The sequence below is a fragment of the Spinacia oleracea genome, chromosome 5 (assembly GCF_020520425.1).
Source record: "Spinacia oleracea cultivar Varoflay chromosome 5, BTI_SOV_V1, whole genome shotgun sequence".
Taxonomy (NCBI): domain Eukaryota; kingdom Viridiplantae; phylum Streptophyta; class Magnoliopsida; order Caryophyllales; family Amaranthaceae; genus Spinacia; species Spinacia oleracea.
This window is the reverse complement of record NC_079491.1, coordinates 47,489,658-47,511,687: the sequence shown is the minus strand read 5'-3', so window position 1 is coordinate 47,511,687 and position 22,030 is coordinate 47,489,658. Positions and strand designations below refer to the sequence as shown.

The window sequence follows — 22,030 nt, the reverse complement described above, 5'->3', positions numbered from 1 at the left end:
GGAGCTGACATGGGGCTTCTTTTCAAATTCCTACCGCAACAACTGTCAACTGCGACAAGTTCTGCGACTAACGCATCATATCCTTTACAGAGACACCGCAACCGATTCCGCTACCGCAACGGATACCGCAATTTCGATCTATGAAAGTAGGACATTGGGTGTTGTAATTAGATGTGCCAAAAACGTTCATTGCGATGGTAGCATCCAATGGCCACAGACTCTGAAGCGAGAACGGGATGTCAAACTTTATCAACATACAGACTTTGAAGCGAGTGAAATCAGGTATATAAATCATAGATATGAAGGAATAGAAGCTGGATTCTATACTGCCAAACCATAGCATGCATAGACACTTCCCTTACACTTTAACTTTGATGGCTTAGTGTAATAAAATAAAAGGATGACCAATTATAGTATTCAGAGAACGGGATGTCAAAATTTATCAACTTACAGACTTTGAAAACGCATATTAAGGCTAAAAAAAGAAAATTATCCAGAAATCAATATCCAGAAACGTTCTCAATTAATATGGATTTCCAGTTGAAAAATTACCAAATCACTTTCATGCTTTCTAAATGTTTTGGAAGATATACAAAGTGAACCGAGCGACTTCTGGAGATGGCCAAAACAAGACAGAGTTTGGAATACACTTTTTCTTTTAATAAATGAGTTCTCAGTAATCAGTATTAGAAGTTTGAAGTGGATTGTATTCACATAGTCACAGCCAAATGAAGTAAAGATCCACTTTATCCTCAATTAACTAAGCAATTAAATGCCAAGGAAAAAACTTTTTTTGCTGCTAACAATAGCAATCTGAGTTTGAAGTACTAAATAGTTTCCCCTGCTTAAAAGTGCTTTTCAACAGGAAGAAAAAAGCGTCTGTGTATCCTTAACTAGTTAAGGTTTAGAGCTAAATCTGTCTACATTTTACATCCTTGAACAATGCCAAGGGTCAAAATCCATCCTGAGTTTTTTGTTGCTGATATATCTCCTGGATGGAGGTTTCTACTGGAAACTGATGTCAAAAATAAAGAGGTTGGTAACTTGGTCTTAAGAACAAAGAAATGAAAAATGTATACAAACATGTTAATGATTTATCATATATTAAGTATACTTGGAAGAAGCTTTTCGAACAATTTAAGAAACATGATATTGGGTTTAATAATGTGCTTAGAGTGCACATACACTGCAGGCCAACTCGTGAAATGTAACAGCCAATAAAAATAATGATGCTTTAGAAAAATCAAGCAAACCTGTGTCTCTCCTCGTGTGAATAGAGCACTTCCATGTGCTCTAGGAAGCAATCCGCATCTAGAATTGATAGGACGTACCCCTTCAGAAGTTCTCCCATCACTTCTTCGTCCTCCCTGAGAAAGGAAGATAGAACTAAACAATTGACATCATTCTCGAACAGATAGGCTTTACACAGTCCGTTGCTCCAATGTGAAAAATTAAGCATGAAACATAAAAGCTATAACGGAATATCCCATTCCAAGTCGAACAATCTGTGCAACAACATGCCATCTTGAAAACTAGCCATGTAAAATTATTAATTATGTCTAAGTAATGTAGTGATGTAGCAGAGAGATGAGAAACCTGTAGACGCAAGTTTATGGGGTTGTTTGGTTCAAGAGTAAGGAAAGAAATCAAGAAAGAAAATAGGAAATGAAAGGGAATCATACCCCTCCTTCCTCTGACCTTTTATTTCTACATTCCTAGATACAATATTACTTCTATTTATTACATAAAACATGACTACCATGATCAGTCATAAGGAATCGTTCGTGCAACATGAAGCAAGAAAAGTAAATTGTTATGTTCAAGAAAGTAAACACGCAAAATTCAGAAAGTGAAGGAGAGGGTAATAGGGAACAAGAAAACAAGGTCAATATAAAGGAGCACAAAGATGTAAAAAAATGCTAAATGAAGAGCGCTTTGCAAAGGAAAATAGACAAAAAGTCATGCAAGAACAAGAACTGCGATTTGCTTTAAGAGAACTTCAATCTGTTATGCAGCAACAAATAGGCCAAAACCTCAGCAATCCCGCCAAATTTATTATTAAACCAAGCAGAGTTAGCAACAAACTTTAACAACATATTGTGAACAACCTTTAAGGTATACCTCAACTATACGTTTTCGCAGGTACTTTGAGGTAGTCTCTTTGAAAACCAGCTTCACATCTACCTCAGAGAACAACTGCCAAAAAATATGTATCCCATTATGCTCCAAACTTTATATGACATAAAATTAGAGTGGCATGCACCAAGTAAAAAGGCATAAAGAAACTAGACATAGCTACGTAAGACAGTGAGATGCATAAGGATTATGAAAATATAATACAGGTCACGGAGAAATGCTTCCTCTTTTGATACCTCCTTGAAGTTTGAACTTTTAGCAATTTGAGATGTTTTTCATACATTTGTTTTTACAATATTATTAGCACATCTCTATTATATTTAACTATTGAAGGTATTTGTAGTATTGTACAACCTCAATGCCTTCCTATTTAGCCCTTTATAAATATGGATCCAAATTTGGATCTCCATCCTGACAAATGTAACCCATGTTGAAGTTCTGACGATTTGGAAATAAATAATAGATCTCCACTATAATACAAATTAGAAAACCAACGGCAAATACGAAGTATATGAAATTTGGCATGATAAATAATAAAATAATTAGCAACAATGCCCACATTGGATGTACATCTTAATATAATTCTTGTGATAAACAATCCCTTTGTGTCCCTTTAACATAATTATTGGATGTAAAATTAAAGAAGGAAAACAATATCTATCCACATTCTGAAATTGCATCTTAAAAGACTAGATGTCTGATTCCAATCAGAACAACTTCTACACAAGATGTTACCATCCAGTGTCTCTATCACGTGGGGAAAGATTGCAAAGGGGTTATAAACAACTTTATCAGAAATTAGATTTTTAATCTCTTCTTAAAAAAGAGTCCCAGATCATACAACATGTATCTTTTCATTTACAACAATTTTTTGAAAACTGAAATCTTAGAATTCAACAAAGGCCGTTCTGCCATCTAAAACAACTGTGTTAACGATGTTCAACTAGACATTCTGTAAAAGTCCCTGCGACTTCCTTTAAGACAGTTCAAGCAAAGCAAAGCGAGACAGAAAGTCTAACTACCGAAGCTCATCACAATCTTCTATAGGCTGTTTGTTACTCCATCAGCCATTACAGTCCATCATCAAAGCCATTACATGTATTGGTATTACTCAAATCACATACTTCCTCCGTTCCGGAACTGTCGCACCATGGTTGACTTTTACTCCTCTAACCATTACTTTGACTCTTAATATCTCAAATCGTGTCTAGGTAAAAATTATAAAAAATCAATATTTAGAAAATATATATCGATACGAATCTAACATGACCCCACATGAATAAAATAACATTGCGTACAAATCACAAAAAATGGCCAAAGTCATAGTGTGAATAGTGTAAAAACAAATGGTGCGATGTTTCCGGAACGGAGGAAGTATTAGGAAAAAAATTTGTGATATTTAGGACCTCATAATTCTATCACGAGGAGTAGATAACAATAGAAGTGTTACAAAGATAAGTTTCAAGATACAAATTTCAAAAAACATATTTGAAATTAGCTACGGCATCAAAACTCTTTAGCTCGTTAACACTCCTACGGCCAAATATTACTTTTTAGTTGTTCTCTTAAACCCTCTTTGAATGAACTTGTATACCTTACTAGAATTCCCAATAACAATGAGATCAAGGAACAAAAAAAGGAAGAGAAAAACGATGAAAACGAACATCTCTTTGGGGTGGAGCTGTTTGACAGTTGGACAACAATTGAAAGTATAATAGTTGGGTGGGTTAAAACAAGATTCACTGGGTTTCTCTTTTTTAAAACAAAAGCAGTACATAGTGATCTAAAAATATTTTGTTAAATATACATAACAAGTAAGCTACTCCATCAGAATATTGGGTCTCCAGCATAAATTTGTTTTGTAAGTAGAAATAAACCACAAAATCAATGGTATTTAACGCATGACATCCAGTTACTATCAAAAGAATGCATGACAACTAATTCTAGCCCAGGTTATATATATGCATAACTTTCATGTTACTAGGAGATGTAAGTCCCAAAATTCCAAAATATATTATGTAGAAAACTAGAAGCACACAAAACACAATGCCATAATCAATAGCATTCCCGTAATAAATAATGTTATGGCAGAGTTGAAACAGGGGGCTTTGCCTATTGGTTAATTGGATGATGAAAGTGAAGGCTTTACCAAGGGAGTGCAATTTTTTGGAGATGGCTTTATGTGAACATCACCTTCATCAACTTCGCCATCAACTACCACTTCCTCATCTTCCTCCTCATCCACATACAAATCTGGCAGAGTCTCGGGAATTACAGTAGCCACACTCTTTCCAACATAGCCCCTCTGAGTAAGAATATCTACAACTTTCTCTTCCAATGACACAAGAGCCTTCCTTCTCGGTAACTTTTTCTTTATTTGCAGTGCATGTACCAATTCATCTCCAGCAATTTCCTTCAAATGGGAAAAAGAAGACAAAAAAGAGGAAAGACCAGTTATGCCTTATGCTGATTCAAATTCTCGACACAAACAAAGTTATTTACATCTGCAAAATAATAAAAGCAAAACTGACAAACTTTTTCAGCGTCAGCAACTTAATGGTACCAAAACTTTGGTTTGGGCTCTTTGAACCTTGAGCCGATTCAAGCCTAAGGTCTAGCATCATCAACTTAATGATTCGTCCATAGCGTACAGCATTAAGGTAGAGATAAATGAATGATTACAATAATTTTTTTAACTTTTTTTACTATCTGCATATAATGTTAATCATGGAACATAGCATTCACATAGGACTACCTCACTACTCAATCTGCTATAGCACAGTAGCACACACAAGAAAATCAAACCTAGCTTAAACAGTTGAACCTCTCACATATCAGAAAAACTGTATTGGGGTTACACTGCATAAATTTGTCAAATACCTTCCTCCATGAGGTCCAAAAGGCACATTGGTGACTTTCTTCAATGCAACACTTCAATTTTAAAATAGCACCAAAAAATACATAACAAATAATTTTATTGATAGAAAACATGTTTGCTTCAACTCGTATACCTCAACATGCTTGTACAGCTCTGGAGGAGGCAATTTTATCGCATCAATCATTTTAGGTTTCCCGCACTTTTCAACCAAAGCCTCCACTTCTTTGCAAATTGCCCGCACTGCATCCTGATATTACACAAACAAAGATGAGGACTAAGAAAACATGCATGTAAAGTACAAAATTGAAAATAACAGAAGTCATTACACAGCACACGCACAACACACAAAATAAAAGGTATAACTAGAGGGAAGAAGCCAATCTATTCATAATAAAAGTCCAGCAGCAATACGTTCAGAAGTAGTGACTATCCCAGATAATGAAAATTCTTTCTGCTAAACAAAGAGCAAAATGCTGAATATATTCAAAAGGAACACTGAGGCTGGGTTATATGCCTAAAATGGGCAAGACTCGAGTCACCATTTGTCCTTACAAAACTGGTCTGGCTAAAATTCATTGTTTAACTTTTCTCACCAGCTTAATGTATAAAAACATTTCTACATGCTTTTGGGAACTATTATAGTATCCACAAGGCATGCAATACAATAGATACCATGGAATAGCGCATCCCCATGCAATACAATAGATACCATGGAATAGCGCATCCCCTCCTCAGCATGAAATATCAAAAACATACGAAGTCCAGGTACTTCTTGTCCAACGCCCTCCACCCCCCCCCCCCACATTAAAAAATTGTTCAAGATTGTGACACGGAAACCTAAACCGATACTCAAAATTGATTTTTTAACCACTTCCAACTTGCATAGAATCACACAATCACGGTCAAAAGAGTTGAACCTTGGAGGTTGGTCGAAGAACAGGAATGTTGTCAAACCCTGGGCATTGACAGGGAACAGAAGAATGCATGACTATTGGAGGAATACCGTCTTTTTCTTCCGTGACTGTGTGCAATTGAAAAAGAACAGCTAAATTTTACTGTTCAAAGTAACAAAGACAAGAGAAGTTGTGTTTACTCATCCTGTGGGAGCATATGGAATTTTATCATTGTAACGAAGCAGAGCCCGTGGGGAAAAAAATTAAAAAACAATGTCCAGTAATGAAAAATGATATACTGCACTAAATAAGTAATATTGACACCAGAAGAAGGCTGATAAGGAGATAAACCACCTGTCCAACTTCTACAGCTTCCAGCAGCTTTTCTTCTGGGAGAAAATTGCAATAGCCCTGTAACAGATTCAACCAATTTCAAGGGTCTTAAGATGATAGCAGTAATTCAAATTCTGAAAAGTGAAGGATGGGATGCAATACAAACCTCTATCATCAGGATAGCGCTATCTGTGCCTGCTACTACTAAATCCAACTCAGAATTTTCCATCTCATTAGTTGTAGGGTTTACAATATACTTTCCCCCAACAAGACCAACACGGACTCCAGCAACTGGCTTTGTATGCGGTAATTCGGACAGCGCCCTGCATATCCAGTTATCAGAGACAGTTTACACACTTCACATAACATCCATCCGACACTATGAACACTAATCATATCATAGTTCTTATTAAACATACACTGCTATTCCAGCAGCTGTGACCGCCAAAGCATCAGGAGGGTGCAGTCCATCATAACTCAAAACCTTGTTACACAGAAACATCATTACGAATAAGATAACACCTTAACGATATGAAAAGAAAAAAAATCAACAACAGAACAAATGGTTATCTTATTCATAAGACATTGAGCAAATAAACACCGAAAGAGGAACAAGAGTCTTCTCCTCTTACAGTAGATAGATATATATGCCTTAAACGTAGAAGATAGATTCTACTTTGGGGTTGATATGCTGCATATAGATATATAGAAAACAGGATGGAGGGGCTTCCATATTGATATTAGTGATTCTCTCTCTCAAAGTGTTGTAATTTTGAGAATAAAACTCAGTAGATATGCATGATTGAATTCTTAGACTGGATCAAGACATGAAAAAATCACACTTTATGTAGAATATATCTAGACAAGTCATGAGAAACAAAAGTGCGCTCAATCTTAATTCCAACCCCTTCAAAGTCTTGGGATTACAAGCGCAACACTTCAGATATTTTACACACAGTACCATTTAGCAACCCAGTAACTTGTGTAACCAGACGGCTTCAGCTACATATAAGCTAACTGTCAACAAATATGACTTATAAAAGATACATTTCCTTCAACAAGGAAAAATCTTAATGATAAAGGAAAAGTACCAGAGATACTTCTAGGATAAATCTGGTAACTGTAGTGTAGAAACTAAAAAACCACATTGAAAAAGAAGCAGTCAGATATATAAAAAAGGATTTCATACCCAAGATAAGATCTGAGTTTCATGGTAGAAGCCCTTAAGCATAGTAGTACGCAACGGCCTATCAATAAGTCTACAAACTAGAACCTGCAAGTAAAATCAAACGATTATGAAAGATATAAAGCGACAATAACACACGACATAAGCAAATAGATACCATTAGCTTTGACTCTAATGGGGGAAATCATGAAACCTAGAGGTGCCGTTGTTTTAGAACAAAATTCTCTATCAAGAGACTATAGCAATCTATAAATGTGGTACAAATGTCACACAATAGATTTGTCAGACGTACAGCATGATTGGAACAATATTTTGTCAAAGTACATGATTTTCCCTCAAAGAGTCCAGGTGCGCCCCTCTAATTGGGGCTGCAGAACAGTGTTTTGAAAGAGAAAAAAAATTTAGACAGAATATTATAGCGCGCATCAAATAAAATTATGTAATAACAAAAAGCAGCATGCTCAAAATGCTGAGCTAGGCCTGTTTAGGCCACATGAACCAAGGAATCAAATTCAAGCATTGCATTTTACAAGACAAGTGGTATAAAAACAAGGAACCACCTTTCATTAACCAACTCCAGATTCTAGAACGAAAGTGTGAACCTTAATTTCTTTAGAAATATCCGATCAAAGTAACATCATTCAAATCTTTTAAGGAAATATTCGAGAGTTATGTACATTTGAACTGGGAGTACAACTACTACAATATACAAAATACACAGTTTCACCATTCTTCTGTCCGGGATCAATTTCAAAAAATTGAAAACATAATAAGATAAGATTTACAATACTAAGTAGATTAAGTGAACATAAAGAAACGGCTCCATATTTTAGCATGCAATCTGTGGCAAATCATGTCAAATTTTTCATACAAATTGTAAATTGTCAAAAAACAGCTTATTAGTTATTATCATCAATCTAAAGTTTCCAGCATTTGCTAAGAACAAGTTTGAATAGGTTCCAATAGATCCTGATGTAAAAATATACCATCAACCAGCTCGTCGATTAAGATTTAAGACATTCATCTGAATATTTGTAACTGTCACTCATAAATTCATAAGTAACCTTCATCGGCATAGAACTGTAGGATGATGGCCATGACTCATATAACACAAGAAGTTTCTTATCAATCAAATAGCAGAGCCCAATACCTCGTTATCCTTCGGCCTCCCTTCACGTTTGAAAAATCCGCCACTGCAAGTGAAATTTTAACGCCAGAAAAGACAAGCACGTTAGATTTTCTTTGAAATATTTTGGCCTCAAACAAAGATTAAAAGTCATTCCAAGATGGATTTTACCACTTTAGCAGTTTAGTGCGCATATAATGCAGTTAACTGATTAGGTTCACTTGACAACTATTAGGAACTTTTGAAGGAAAATGTCAAAAGAATCAGGAGCTGGGCCAAGCTTTGGTCCTGGACAGAATACTTTAAGAAAATAAATGCAAGCCGAGTTTAAATGCAGTTTCTAGGGGAAAAACTAGACACGGTGAGGCAGGACCACAGGAGAAAAGAACCCCCCCCCCCCAGCAGAAACCAGTACTTTCATATACGTCAGTACTTCACCTTTTATTATAATACTAAGATTAGGAAGTACCTTGTACGACCAGCCGCTGAAAACCGTTCTTGATAATTTACAGAAAGAGGGAAAAAATCCGATGGCTCACTCGGTATATCAGACATACAAACAGTAGTATAGACAATCTGCATGAAGAAATAGAATCTTATCAAGAGACTACACGTAAATCAACCAGAAGGGGTAAGAATTCAAATAGATACAGGTACCAGACAACACATCAATAATAGTTCAGCACACATTAGATCATGGACATAAATGCACAGTGAGTGTAGTGCACTAAAAGAACATGACATTGCAATATAAAAGAACATGGGATATGTACTTCTATTTTATAGCATTAGTTAAAAATAAAAGAACATATCACATGTTCTTTTGTCATAATGTCATGTTCTTTAATCATAATGTCCATAGTCCACGCGTTGCCACTGTTAATTTATCAATATTCAATAGTATCCAGGAAGTCTGACCATTATTTATCAACAGAATATAACAAGAAAATGCACCAACGAGGCAGTACAGTTATTGAACTTACCGTTTCACCATCTGTCACTGTAACAGCACCACTAGCTTGTCTACCAATATGACCTGTCTCGACCAAGATCTGTTGAACAGCCAACAAACTCTTTCAGATTGATTTCAGAAGAATTACATCTTTCGAAAGATCATAGAGATTGGTAGTTATGGGAGCTTAGTCACTTGCTAGGTGTTTCAAGAACTTGCTTATTCTCCGTTCTTCAATACGCACTCTTTTACCATCTATGCAGATCTATTCATTTGGTACTCACTAAAGAGCTCCACAATCCACATCCAAATAGGTAGAATAAAGCTACTGCTATGGATAGAGTAACACAATTCTGACACCTATGAACAGTATATAACAAAGCTGGAATTACCAATGATAACAAACCAGCTACCAAAATAATTAGTAAAGTGGTTGACCTTCCACAATGGACAGTTAGCAACTAGAAATTCATATGATTGTAATAATGTCGAAGTTGGAAAAACTTGGAATATCATGTCCGTCTATATCTTCCTAAAACGTTGTGGCGCACTATCCCTTCTTTTCTTCCAAGTTTCTTAGAGAAACAGGAATTCAATAACCTTAGTAAAATTAGGGAAAGTAAACATAATTTACATTTCTGAGAGCATTGAAAAGACTTGTTCTAAGCTGGTGTCTTTCCAACAATTGATAAATCAAAACCAAATCCTCACTCTGTTGTTTTATCTCTCTCATTATCTTTCTATTTCCTTTCTCCTTCTTCCCATCCTAAACTTATCTTATGTCCAATATGATTCCAATAAATTGCCCACAGTTAACTCGGGTGCGCATCAATTTTGGTTTCAAAAAAGAATTATGCAGCCATACTGATTGAATTCTCTAGCTCCCTTAGCTTATAATTTCCAAAAGAACCAGAACCAATATTCTTTAACAGAACCTCAAAAGAATCAACAGTCATCCATAGAACAACAGTAGAGACCTTAAAGGGTTCATAGAAGGTATTTGAAGGTCTACAAGACAAGTCAATTCAGGATTCAAATACTTGAGTTATGGATAATTCAACACATTGATAATCTTTTTTGTTAGTAAATGACTGGAGATGGTGGAATCAACAGGAAGTAAATCAAAATCACTATGGTCCCATCCTTTCTTCATGACTGAACAACAACCCACAATCTTTTCTGAAGCTGCTGATGTTCAGGTGTTTAAATATGGTAAGAAAACAAATAATGGATTGAAAACGGGAACACTGAAGGTTTAAGGTCATTTCTAAATGCCCAAGCTAGACTTTTCTGTTTTCAACAGAACCAGGAGTATATCTGCATTAGAAAAAAGTGTTTTCTGTACTTCAAAGTGCTGGACAGCAAAAAATATGAATGTATTTCAAAGTCATTCAAAGCTAATCTGATAGTGACTGAAAGCTGATTTGCTCATGGTTTGGGGGAAAAAGGGCATGGGACTAATGGAGGAATTCAACAAGTTGTATAAAAGTGATAATGATACATAGTTTTCAGAACCAGAAAACTAAAAGAATTTAAACCATTTAGGGAGCGAATAAACCACTCTAACCTAAAACTTTCCCATTTCAACCTTTTGAGCAAACACGCCAAAAGATAAAATTTGCAATGCTCTGCTAAGATGAACACTGTAACGCACAGCTGGTGCAGTTCCAGAATTCCCAACCCCAACAATCTTACAGGACTGATTTGAAATCTTCCGGTCAAATCGTAATCCAACCAGAGCACCACTACCAACCACAAAAACTCCTCACCAGCCTCCACTATCAGAGTATCACTGTATCAGAGTTCAAAAGAACCCCCATAAAACAATGTTACAGCTACTATAAGAAATATTTCCCCACCCCTTAATGCACTATTAAATCCTTGAATAAAATGGAGTCAGTCAGCAATGAATTGTAAATAGGATATTAGACGGATTACAATAACAACGAAATGAAGATATATTAGGTTGCCTTGACTGGCATATACTTCAAATTTTTATGAGCAAGTGAAGAATGAGTTTCTCAAAGTTTCAGTTGACAGTGGGCCCATTCATAGATTTACAATCCCATAAATGCAAACAAGGCTGAGTTTTCTCTAAGGAAACCACAACGGAACTCAAAAAAACTTGTTATGGAGGGGAAAAACTAAAAAAGATAAAAAAAAAAAAATTGAATCAACTTTGACATTACCACAAGGCTTCCAAAGAGGCTCCCTTTTATATTGGGTGGAGTAGGGAGGTAGGATATGTGGGGTCTCACCCTTCCGTAACAAAAATGCTATATGGATTAGAAATTGATCATAGTTTGATGTGATATGCAATGACCAGCTAAAATGTAAGAAGCTTGGGCATTTATTGATGAGTTATCTTAATTAGGCTATGTTCTTAAATAAGTTTCAGTAAAATTAAGTTTAGTTCAGCAAAAATAAGTTAATTTCAGCAAAATTTAGTTCAGTTAACCAAAATTTAAGCTAAGTTAGTAAAATTTTCTCAAAAGTAAGCTAAGTTAAGCAAAAATAAACTGAGTAGAGCAGATCCTTAGTCCATTTTCACTAAAATCCAGATAAAAGCCACTACGAGTTAGGGTCACACCGTGTAGGTTTATCAATGCTCTACAACATTGCAATAACCAAAAACATGACCTTACTTCCTTTCAAGGTGAGTTTTACGATATTTTCAAGTTGACTATATGTTGGACCACATGAAGAAGCACCAACTATTTGATGTGGATGTCAACTAGTTTAGTTGGTTAAATTTAAGATACCCCTGATCCAGGATCGAATTTTGTTCACATGGGCAAATTTGTTGATCTCTCTACACCCAAAAGAACCCGCTATTCGCTGTGCGTTTGGTCAAGCCCTCAATAACGACTATTCTATTAGAATTTCACTTTGGTGACCTCCAGGTATTCCTATTTAAGGTTGAGAGTCTGGAGACTAAACTCATGAAGTGGTTCCAATTTGGGTACCTCCACCATACACATACAAAGTTAACTCCTACATAAAACACCCACATGCACAACACAATTAAGGCTGCTGCAGCCGTTTGCAAAAATAAAATAACTCTATCCAACGTCCCATTTTCGTCAATGATTGAACAACAATCTGAAAGCTCTAATCCCAAGAGGATGCAGCCGGCTGCATAAATCAAAACACTATTTCGATCCAAAAGTTATAATTGGTTTTTCGTAAGTTGTAACATCTAGAAATTAATCCATGTCTTGCCACTCAATTGAGTAAATTAAACATCATTAAAGTAGGTCACTTTGAGGTAACCCCCTTCTGGAAATGACATGCCCAAAAAAACAAGAAAATGCAGGCAAAAATTTCACAGAAATTGCAAAGAAGCTTCTCTTGCACTCCTTGTTGATCACACATTCATACACAAACGGTTCAAATAACTAACTACACATTCCCAATTCAACAAAAAAACCAAAATTCACATAAAACCACTAAAAAATTCAAAAAAAAAGTAAAAGGAACTTACATGTCTGTCTCCAAATGGGATTTTGACAGAGTAAGGTTGAAGGGAATCATGGGCATGCTTCTGAGAAACATGGGTTTGAGCCATAGCTCTAACATTGAACTTTTTTCCATGGGAATTTGTTGGAAGAAGACGGTGAAGAGAAGCGAGAGTCTTAAAAGTTCTATAGCGAGACAAAGCAGAAGCAGATAGAAGAATCTTGCAGTTTTTAGAATGTGAAGATGGAAGTGTAGAAGAATGTGGGCAAGAATGAGTTAAGGAAGATATTGAATTTGCCAACATTTTTGAATTTGTTTTTGCTTTGCGCCGCAGTTATACGGTTGAGAAGAGGAGGGAGAGAGACGAACAAATGCAGACTGAGTGTCCTTCGTTTGGTTGCCTTATCTGTTTATTTTCATTTCATTTGCTTTCGATTTCTATACCTACGAGGGAGGCTACATCGCTGGTTACCAGCGGCTTTTTTGCCCATACTCAGAGGCAAAATCGTCTTTTCACTTAATTAGTTGAAAAGTCAAACAAAGTACTAAGTATCGGAAATAAATTACAGTATTCAATATAACAATGACAGTATTCAATACAACAATGACAATATTTATACAAACAATGATATAGTATATGTAACACGTTTATCCAGTCATTTAAGTGGTTCCTTTACTATTTTTGTTTCATTTCGTTTTCTTCTTTTTGGATGATTATGACAGAGAGTATATGTAACACGTTTATCCAGTCATTTAAGTGGTCCCTTTACTATTTTTGTTTCATTTCGTTTTCTTCTTTTTGGATGATTATGACAAATTTTAATACAACAATGACAGTATATACACAATAATGACAGTATTTATCCAACCTTTGACAGTATATAGCAAGTTCGCAACATTTTTACCATTTATTTAAGGGGTGGGCCATCATTGCAATTTATTTTCTTTTCACTTTTTTTTTTGGTGGGTATGGGGCACATACATCGCTACATCGCTGGTTACCAGCGATGTAGCCTCCCTCCTATACCTACTACGAGGGAGGCTACATCGCTGGTTACCAGCGATGTTTTGGCTCCATACCCACGCAAAAAAAAAGGGAAATGAAATAAATTATAATTGCTGGCCCACTTTTAATGAATTGGGGTAAATTTCACTTCCCCTGAGCTCCGTTCATTCGCAGCAAAGAAAAGGGAGCAAGAGGTAGAGGAAGAAAATGGCGGGAAGAAGCTCCTCCTTTGATGAGCATCAACAATAAAGCAATCTCGCAAAAAAGAACTACAATTAATTGTTCTGAAATTGAAAGGTTACCAAAAAAAATGGAGGAAATTTCTAATTTATGCTCAAGCTCAAGCTCAAGCTCAAGCTCAAGCTCAGATGGTGGAGAAGATGAGAACGGAGAAGAGGTAAGAATTCTTGTACATTTCTCAATTTCAACAATTTCACATACATTTCTTGTACATTTCTGATTTTCAACACATTCATGTGTAAAAGTAATTCAATTTCTTACCTAGTTAAGAACAATATGTATACCTAGTTAAGAACAATTTCTGAATTTGACTACGAATGTATACCCCTTCATGTTACTTTGATATACTGTCATATGCTATTTATGTTGTGTCATTGTTGTATTAAATTCTGCCCAAATATTATTTGGTACCTTAGGTATTCCGGATGTGTTCCTTTAGAATTATGTTGTTAATTTAGGATTCCGGATGTGTTCCTTTAGAATTATGTTGGTGTTTATTTGACAGCTGATTTATGTTAAAAATAAGATTATTGGATTTAGAATATCTGTCATATTGGTGGAAAACTAGTGTCATTGGTTTATAAATACTGTCATTGATGATGATGTTGAAATATTTTGGGAATGTATAATTTGGTAGGTTGTATCTGACTGGTTGGATGCTAATGACGATGACATTCTAGTATCGTGTGGGGATGCAGAATTGAGGAACTTTGATGAAGTGGGAAACTTAGGAGATGAAAGTTTATGTCGTACACCATCGGAGATAATTTTGAATTGTGAGGGCAAGAGTGTAGTGGAAGAGGAAGTTCTGGCTACCCCTGTAGTTGGTATGACCTTTTCATCATGGGATAGGGCTGATGAACATTTTAGGAAATACGGAAAGCAATGTGGTTTTGGGGTTGTTCGTGCTTATGGTAATTACAGTCGCAAAGCTGGTGAGAAGAGGACCTTGAGGAGCTATGTTTGGAAGTGTGAATGTGGAGGCGAACCAGATTTACGATTCCGGACGAAGGGGGTGAAAGCTAAGGGGGCGATGATTACCGCCCCTGGTGTCCTTGACAAGAGGCCTAGTAAGTCAAAAAAGTGTGGATGCCCTGTTCATATGTATGCGGTGGCAGACAATTCTGGAACTTGGGAAGTAAGGAAAGCAGTAGTTGAACACTTGAATCACAAGCCAACGCCCCTTAAGTCTCGATATATCTCAATGTATAGGAGAGATAGTATTACTTCTATTGTGAGGAGGAGGTTATTCAATGGTGTTGGTGGTGGTTCCAAGATCAGTAACATTCACAGGAGCTTAGCTAAAGAGAGAAATGGTGTAGAAAATATGTCTATAAGTGTGAAGGACTTGAGGAACATAGTGGCGAAGGAAAAGAGGCTCAAGATGAGAGGTGGGGATGCGAAAGCCATGTTTGATTATTTCGATAAGATGACTGCCGGAAACCAGAATTTTATCCATCGTTATAGATTAAATTCTAAGAATCGCTTGACTGATGTTATGTGGGTTGATGCAAGGAGTAGAGTAGCCTACCAAGACTTTGGGGATGTAGTATGTTTTTACTCCACATATGTCACAAACAATTATGAGCTTCCATTTTCTAATTTTGTGGGAGTCAATCATCATGGGCAGACTATTTTGCTTGGCTGTGCACTAGTGTCTCATGAAGACACTGAAACATTTGTTTGGTTGTTCAAAACTTGGCTCCATTGTATGGGAGGCAAAGCTCCTATTAGTTTTTTGACTGATCAATGTGCAGCAATGAGGGCGGCTCTTGAAATAGCTATGCCTATGCCAACCACTAAGCATCGATGGTGCTTGTGGCACATACTTCAAAAATTTGGCAAAAAGTTGGGCAACTATGCAAAATATTCGGAGTTCAAAGTTGTGTTACATAACGTGATTTATGATAGTTTAACAGAAGCAGAGTTTGAGGTGAATTGGACTTCTTCTATAGAATTATATGGACTTGGTGAAGACGATTGGTTAAGTGGTACGTCTGTCATCCTTTTATCTCATTTAAAGGTGCATTTTATTTCATGTTTTAAATGGTAAAGATAGTAAGTTGGTTATTCTGTGCTAAACACTTATGAGTCTCTGATATTATTTAGGTAGATGGTCTTTACAATTATTGTTGACTTCATTATAAATACTGTCAATGTGTTGTCAAAATACTTCCATCAAAAAACTTTCATCTACTGTTGACTTCATTATAAATACTGTCATAACATTTAAAAATATTGTCAATTCTGTACCAATACTGTCATAAGGTTTTGCTTTATATATTTTTGGAGTTTGGAGTTTGAATATTTTGTTTAACTGAAGGCTTGTACGACTAGAGACACATGTGGGTCCCAACGTACATGAAACACTTGTTTTGGGCTGGAATGAAGACCACACAACGTTCTGAGAGTATCAACAGTTTTTTTGATAAGTATGTGAAAAGGGACACCCGTTTGTATCAGTTTGCAGAGAGCTACATTGATGCTATGGAACACAGAGTTAATACTGAGAAACAAGCTGATGCCGACACATCCATTAATGTTAGGGATCTGGTAATTGGTTTTCCAGCAGAAAGAGTATTTCGAAAGTTGTACACAGATGCGAAGTTTTTGGAGGTTCAAGTTCAATGCATGAGAGTATTATATATCCAATGGCTTAGAAGAGATGAGTTGTCAGAAATAGAAACGGAACACCATTTGGAAGACAGGGTATGGATTTACATAAAGGAAATTAGGAAGGAGATTGTAACCGATAAGAGGAGAACATACACAGTGCGATTGAATATCGAGACCAAACAAGCTTGTTGTGATTGCAAGTTGTTTGAGGCCCATGGAATTATTTGTAGGCATGTGATTAATGTTTTTGACAGAGAGAAAATCACCGAGGTACCGGAGTGGATGATACTTAGGCGTTGGCGCAAGGATATTCATAGGCCGCATACCCGTGTCAAAGTGGCTTACCATGACCCAAGCAAAACTGAAGAAGTATTGCGGTTTGACACCCTTTTGGTCAAGTTCAAGTCCATTTGCTTGAAGGCTGCCACCCTGCCCGAATATGTGAAAATTGCAAATGCAACTTTAGATCAGTTGGAAATCCATCTTGATGAGAATATCAAAGTGAATGCTCAGAATAAGAAGAACGGCCAAGAAAATGAAGGGGAAAACCAGGAACATACTCCTCATTCGGTGAATAAGGGAGAATGCACCAGATCAATGAACAAGGATGAAGAACAAGTTACTGGTTTGGATAATCTTGTCATGGATGATGACACTCAAGTTTTCAGTACACAACAAAGTTTTGCACCCTTAGTGTCTAACACACCAAGTAGTGTTGGAAATGCACCATTGAGTATTGGTAGTATTGGTGTTGGTGTTGGTGTTGGTGTTGGTGTTGGTAGTGCACCATGTAGTGTTGGTGTTGGTGTTGGTAGTGCACCAAGTAGTAATGGCCTGCAACGTTTTAGTGTTAATGATAATAGTTTCGTGATGGATCCCATACCTCGACGGTCGAAAACATCTAAAAGATTGAAGTCCTGTATTGAAAATATTAAAAAAAAATCGAAGAATACCAAAGACACGGTAGTAGCTCAACAACAAGTTCCAATTGATAATGAGGTTAGTGTTTATTCTGCTTTGATTTCGTTCCTTATTGTATGACATGGTGTTGGTTGCTTTGATTTCGTTCCTTTTATTTGTTTTGTTTTTGCTGTTTTGTTGTAGGTGTTGAATGAAGTTGTTCAAACAGTAATTGATAAGCCTAAACCCAAACGAAAGAGGGCACCAAAAAAACAAAGCAAAATTGTTCCAACAATTGAGGTATTTCTAGTAGGGAAGTTGTGTTTTACTATTTAAATCGTAATGTTTTTCTTATCTTACGTTATCTTTACAAGGTCATACCACCGAGTTACGTGCCACCGCCAACCAATTACTACATGGGAACATACGAGGAAAATACTACATACCAGGGATCAATTGGTGGTATAGGTTTTGGACAACATCAGGGACAAGAGCAGGATAGAGTATGTTATTTCACTTCCAACAATATTCCTGATTGGGTTGTTAAGGATTGTTTCCAATATACAAGAAAACTTCCGGTGGAATATGCTACTGCACCAATGGATGTAATTACATCACCAGGTGTAATAGAAAACCGGATGCAATTCCAAACGCCAACGCAAGTGCGAATACCGTGGGACAATTATTATTCAGTTCATAGGAACAAGTAATATTTGTGGAATACTCGCGCCCTATTCTGTAAGGGTTAATTATCTTTATGACAGTATTAGTATATCTTTATGACAGTATTAGTATGATATATGACATGTAGCTAGGGGAGGTTTCTTATATTTTATAATTGTTCAACACTGGATAAAAAACGGCAGTATTAGTATATCTTTTTGACAGTATTAGTATAATATATGACATGTAGCTAGGGGAGGTTTGACAGTACTATGGTAATTTCTCTTATATTTTATAATTGTTCAACAACACCGGATTAAAAAGAACCATAATAATACAAGGTTAGTTGAAAATGTTAAAGAAGATTTTTTGAAAACATATATTTTGACAATCCCCTAAAATGCAATACTACTTATATTCCGAGGTTAAATAACCCTTAAACATCAATACGACAAAAACGCGACCCTAAAACCATACAAACCGATGTTCACCACCACGCACAGTAACGTCGGCTGATATCTTGATTTTTGACCCTTTAATCATCATAATGTCGGCGTCGATCATAATGAATGCCCTCGAGAACAAAGTGTACGACCGCCCCATCATAAAATTGAGCTTCTTCAAAAGTCTTACGATCATCAACGTTATTAGCGTCTAAGATAAGCCGAACCCTATTATTTGCAACTTCACGGATGTTGGCAACACGATTGAATATAATTCTTGTCGGGTCAACCTTTTTAACACGATATTGGTAAGTGGCTGGGATTGTGGTACATTCCACAACAGTGAAGATGATGAATTCCCCAATTCCTCCAGTTGGATTCACCGGCACTCCACGTCCATTCTGTTAAAATTCAAATACTGTCATTCCGGTATCTTATTCTGTCAAAGTGAACGTTTAATCTATAAATGAATAAATTGTGCATGTAATTACAATCTTACCTTATCTTGAGCAAGGACAACGTCATTTCCTACAAAGCTACGGCCAAACGGGGTTTCAATGGGTGTTATAAGTGCACCCTGATAAAATAACCTGAGGTCAGTTGGCCTCATTTCTGTCCTTCTTGCATAATCTCTATAAATACGGTTGAATGAACCGTCAATGTCGATAGAGTATTTTGCTCCCAAATCGTCGACATTACTACCCTTCACGAGAAATTGGATACGCGTTTTAAGCGAGCTTTGGATCACTGAACTCTCAGCGGTTTCCACAGACTCGTTATCCGAAGATGCAATAGAAGAAGGAATTGAATTAGCGGATGAATCAGTAGACATTTTAGATTATCTGTTTTGATTTTTGTTATGCAAAAAGAGAGAGTATTTTTCTTTAAGAGTACCTACAAGTAATGAGGCCTATTTATATTACAAGTGGATTTTTGGCAGTATATTATGCTTTTGTGACATGTTGTTATTTTAGGGGTATATTGGGTTATATTTATTTTAAGTATACGTGTCAGTCTTCACATGTCTACCTTCTGTCCAAAATGACAGTATTGGATTCCAAATGACAGTACGTCTTACTTAAGTGACATGGTCGTTATGTGACATGTTCGTTATAGGGGATTATTTGGTTTATATGATTTCAAGTAAACGTGTCACTCTTTTTACAATGTCTAGCTTCAGTCCATGACCGTATTTGATTCCACATTGACTGTACATCATACTTATGTAACGTGTCCGTACTACCAAAAAATTAATTTTTTTGATGATTTAAGAGTTTTTGTCATATTAGTACTTAAATAACTTACATTAAGATTAAGATTTCTAATCTATCATACCAAATTGGTTTGAAAAAGACATACATAAATTTTATTAGTACTTTTCCTTAGATACTAAACTACTACAAATTACGCACGGCCACTTAAACTTAAATATAACACTACATTCAAACAAACTACATGTACTTATAATTCAAACAAACTAAACCAGTACTTCGATTGCATGGAACAACAGAGATAATACATTCCGGTATCATTAAATGAGACCTCTATTACTTCTAAGAATCTTGCCTATACATTCCGGTAACAACAGTGATAACACATTCCGGCAAATAGGCCCGAGTTTTCCATCCATCCACTATGTGAAGAGTCTTCTACTAGGTCCAGTTTTGTCTTCTAAGAATCTTGCCTGTGTATATAGCAGATAACACAAATGAAAAATAAAAATAAAAAAGTAAAGTTCGTATGATTCAATTAATCACAAAATATCGATATTATAATTAAATTGTTTGATACTATGAGATCGGTTACCCTAAAAACGTATTGCATATATATTTGCAAAACTTATATATACCTTTATGACTACTTGCATAGCACTTTGTGGTCCAGGATTTTGGGAATTCAGTTGAATATGGACGAGATTATCATCCCACATTAGTACCCCTCCTCCTGAAATTCCCACACCATCCACACAAGACCATTTCAAACTGCACCCAAGCAAGTTGAATATTGATTCAAACTGCTCATGGCAAACCCTAGTCTCAAGCAAAAGTATCACCTTGGGCCTATGAAGTGAAAAAAGAGTTCTAAAATTGGAAGGGAATGATTGTTGTGTGGCACTTCGCGTATTCCATACGACAATTTCCATTGGGGTTGGAAACCTCCTAAGGGGATTCTTAGTGGTTGCAGCAAACCTAGCTGAATTGAACCTAACGTCAACATTATCTTGTCTTCTCATGAATACCGAAGTAGACAAATCTATATCGCTAACGTCAGCTACCACCTTGAAAATGTGAACGGCATATGTATAGCTTCCCATGTAAAGTTATACGGGTGTTCGGCGTAATAGGTGAATTGTACCACCTGTTGGGAGAGTTGGACTTGGGTCCAAAATGAACCTTGCAAATGGAGGGACAATGTCATCCGCATCTTCAGCGGTAAGAATATCTAGAGCTAAGGTCAAATCATCTTGGAATGCATGTCCCGCGGTTACAACATCCGTTCGGTTTGGAAGGTGTGCTACTCGATGCACGCCGTCGAAACCAAACATATACATGTTGCGGCAGTTCCCATGCAGTAAAGAGTCCGAACATGGATTCTTAATTATTTCCCGAATGTCGGACTTTGATACTAGTATTGAACCATGGGATTCATCGTATATGAAATAGGTTTGGTTGTTAAAATCTAATTCTGGATGTCGTGGTGGTGGAGGGTCTTCGTAAAAATATGAGCTAAGGGATTCTGAATAAGAAAATCCGGTAGGTGGGCGGAACCGGCTCATGCTGTGTGGGATTGAAGAGGAAATTGGAAATGAATTGGAAATGAAATTCCGCCTATATATTACAAGTCTATTTGCAAATGTTTACTGTCTTTTGTCGGTATATGCTGTCATCATTAATATATTGTCTGTCAATATGAACAGATAATATTTATTTTTTACTTTAATCCACTATTTAGCAAATGACCTATTGTCACAATTTAGTTTATGGTTATCATGACCCGTGGAATATTTTTGTATATAATGGATACCAAAATATATAATGTGCTAAAAGAAACATGATATATTTGAAGATAAAATGATATAATGGATGACAGAACCAATTTACCTTCTCCAAGCTCCATTTAATCCTGATAATGGTTGGATCTATCGTAGGAAATTCCTTCCCGAACTAATTGAATGGCTGCCCCGTCGTAAATAGGTGAC

General features: G+C 36.3%; 2 protein-coding genes across 2 annotated transcripts in view; one reads left to right on the top strand and one right to left on the bottom strand.

The window, feature by feature from the left end:
• LOC110790026 (probable polyribonucleotide nucleotidyltransferase 1, chloroplastic) overlaps positions 1 to 13,380 on the bottom strand; it is a 28,300-nt gene extending 14,920 nt beyond the window's left edge. The window contains exons 1-12 of the mRNA XM_021994768.2: positions 12,989 to 13,380; positions 9,536 to 9,604; positions 9,022 to 9,128; positions 8,577 to 8,619; positions 7,430 to 7,513; positions 6,660 to 6,724; positions 6,407 to 6,563; positions 6,262 to 6,318; positions 5,148 to 5,261; positions 4,286 to 4,549; positions 2,122 to 2,196; positions 1,254 to 1,367 (exon numbers count right to left, since the gene is read on the bottom strand). Of these exons, the coding sequence (XP_021850460.1) occupies positions 1,254 to 1,367; positions 2,122 to 2,196; positions 4,286 to 4,549; positions 5,148 to 5,261; positions 6,262 to 6,318; positions 6,407 to 6,563; positions 6,660 to 6,724; positions 7,430 to 7,513; positions 8,577 to 8,619; positions 9,022 to 9,128; positions 9,536 to 9,604; positions 12,989 to 13,267 (1,428 nt within the window). The 5' untranslated portion in view covers positions 13,268 to 13,380. The remainder of the gene's footprint in view (positions 1 to 1,253; positions 1,368 to 2,121; positions 2,197 to 4,285; positions 4,550 to 5,147; positions 5,262 to 6,261; positions 6,319 to 6,406; positions 6,564 to 6,659; positions 6,725 to 7,429; positions 7,514 to 8,576; positions 8,620 to 9,021; positions 9,129 to 9,535; positions 9,605 to 12,988) is intronic.
• Positions 13,381 to 14,279: 899 nt separating this feature from the next.
• On the top strand, positions 14,280 to 16,345 carry LOC110777948 (protein FAR-RED IMPAIRED RESPONSE 1-like). Its single transcript, XM_021982522.2, has 3 exons — positions 14,280 to 14,366; positions 14,847 to 16,232; positions 16,319 to 16,345. The coding sequence occupies exons 1-3, from the start codon at positions 14,280 to 14,282 to the stop codon at positions 16,343 to 16,345; spliced, it is 1,500 nt and encodes a 499-aa protein (XP_021838214.2).
• The last annotated feature ends 5,685 nt before the right edge of the window (positions 16,346 to 22,030 follow it).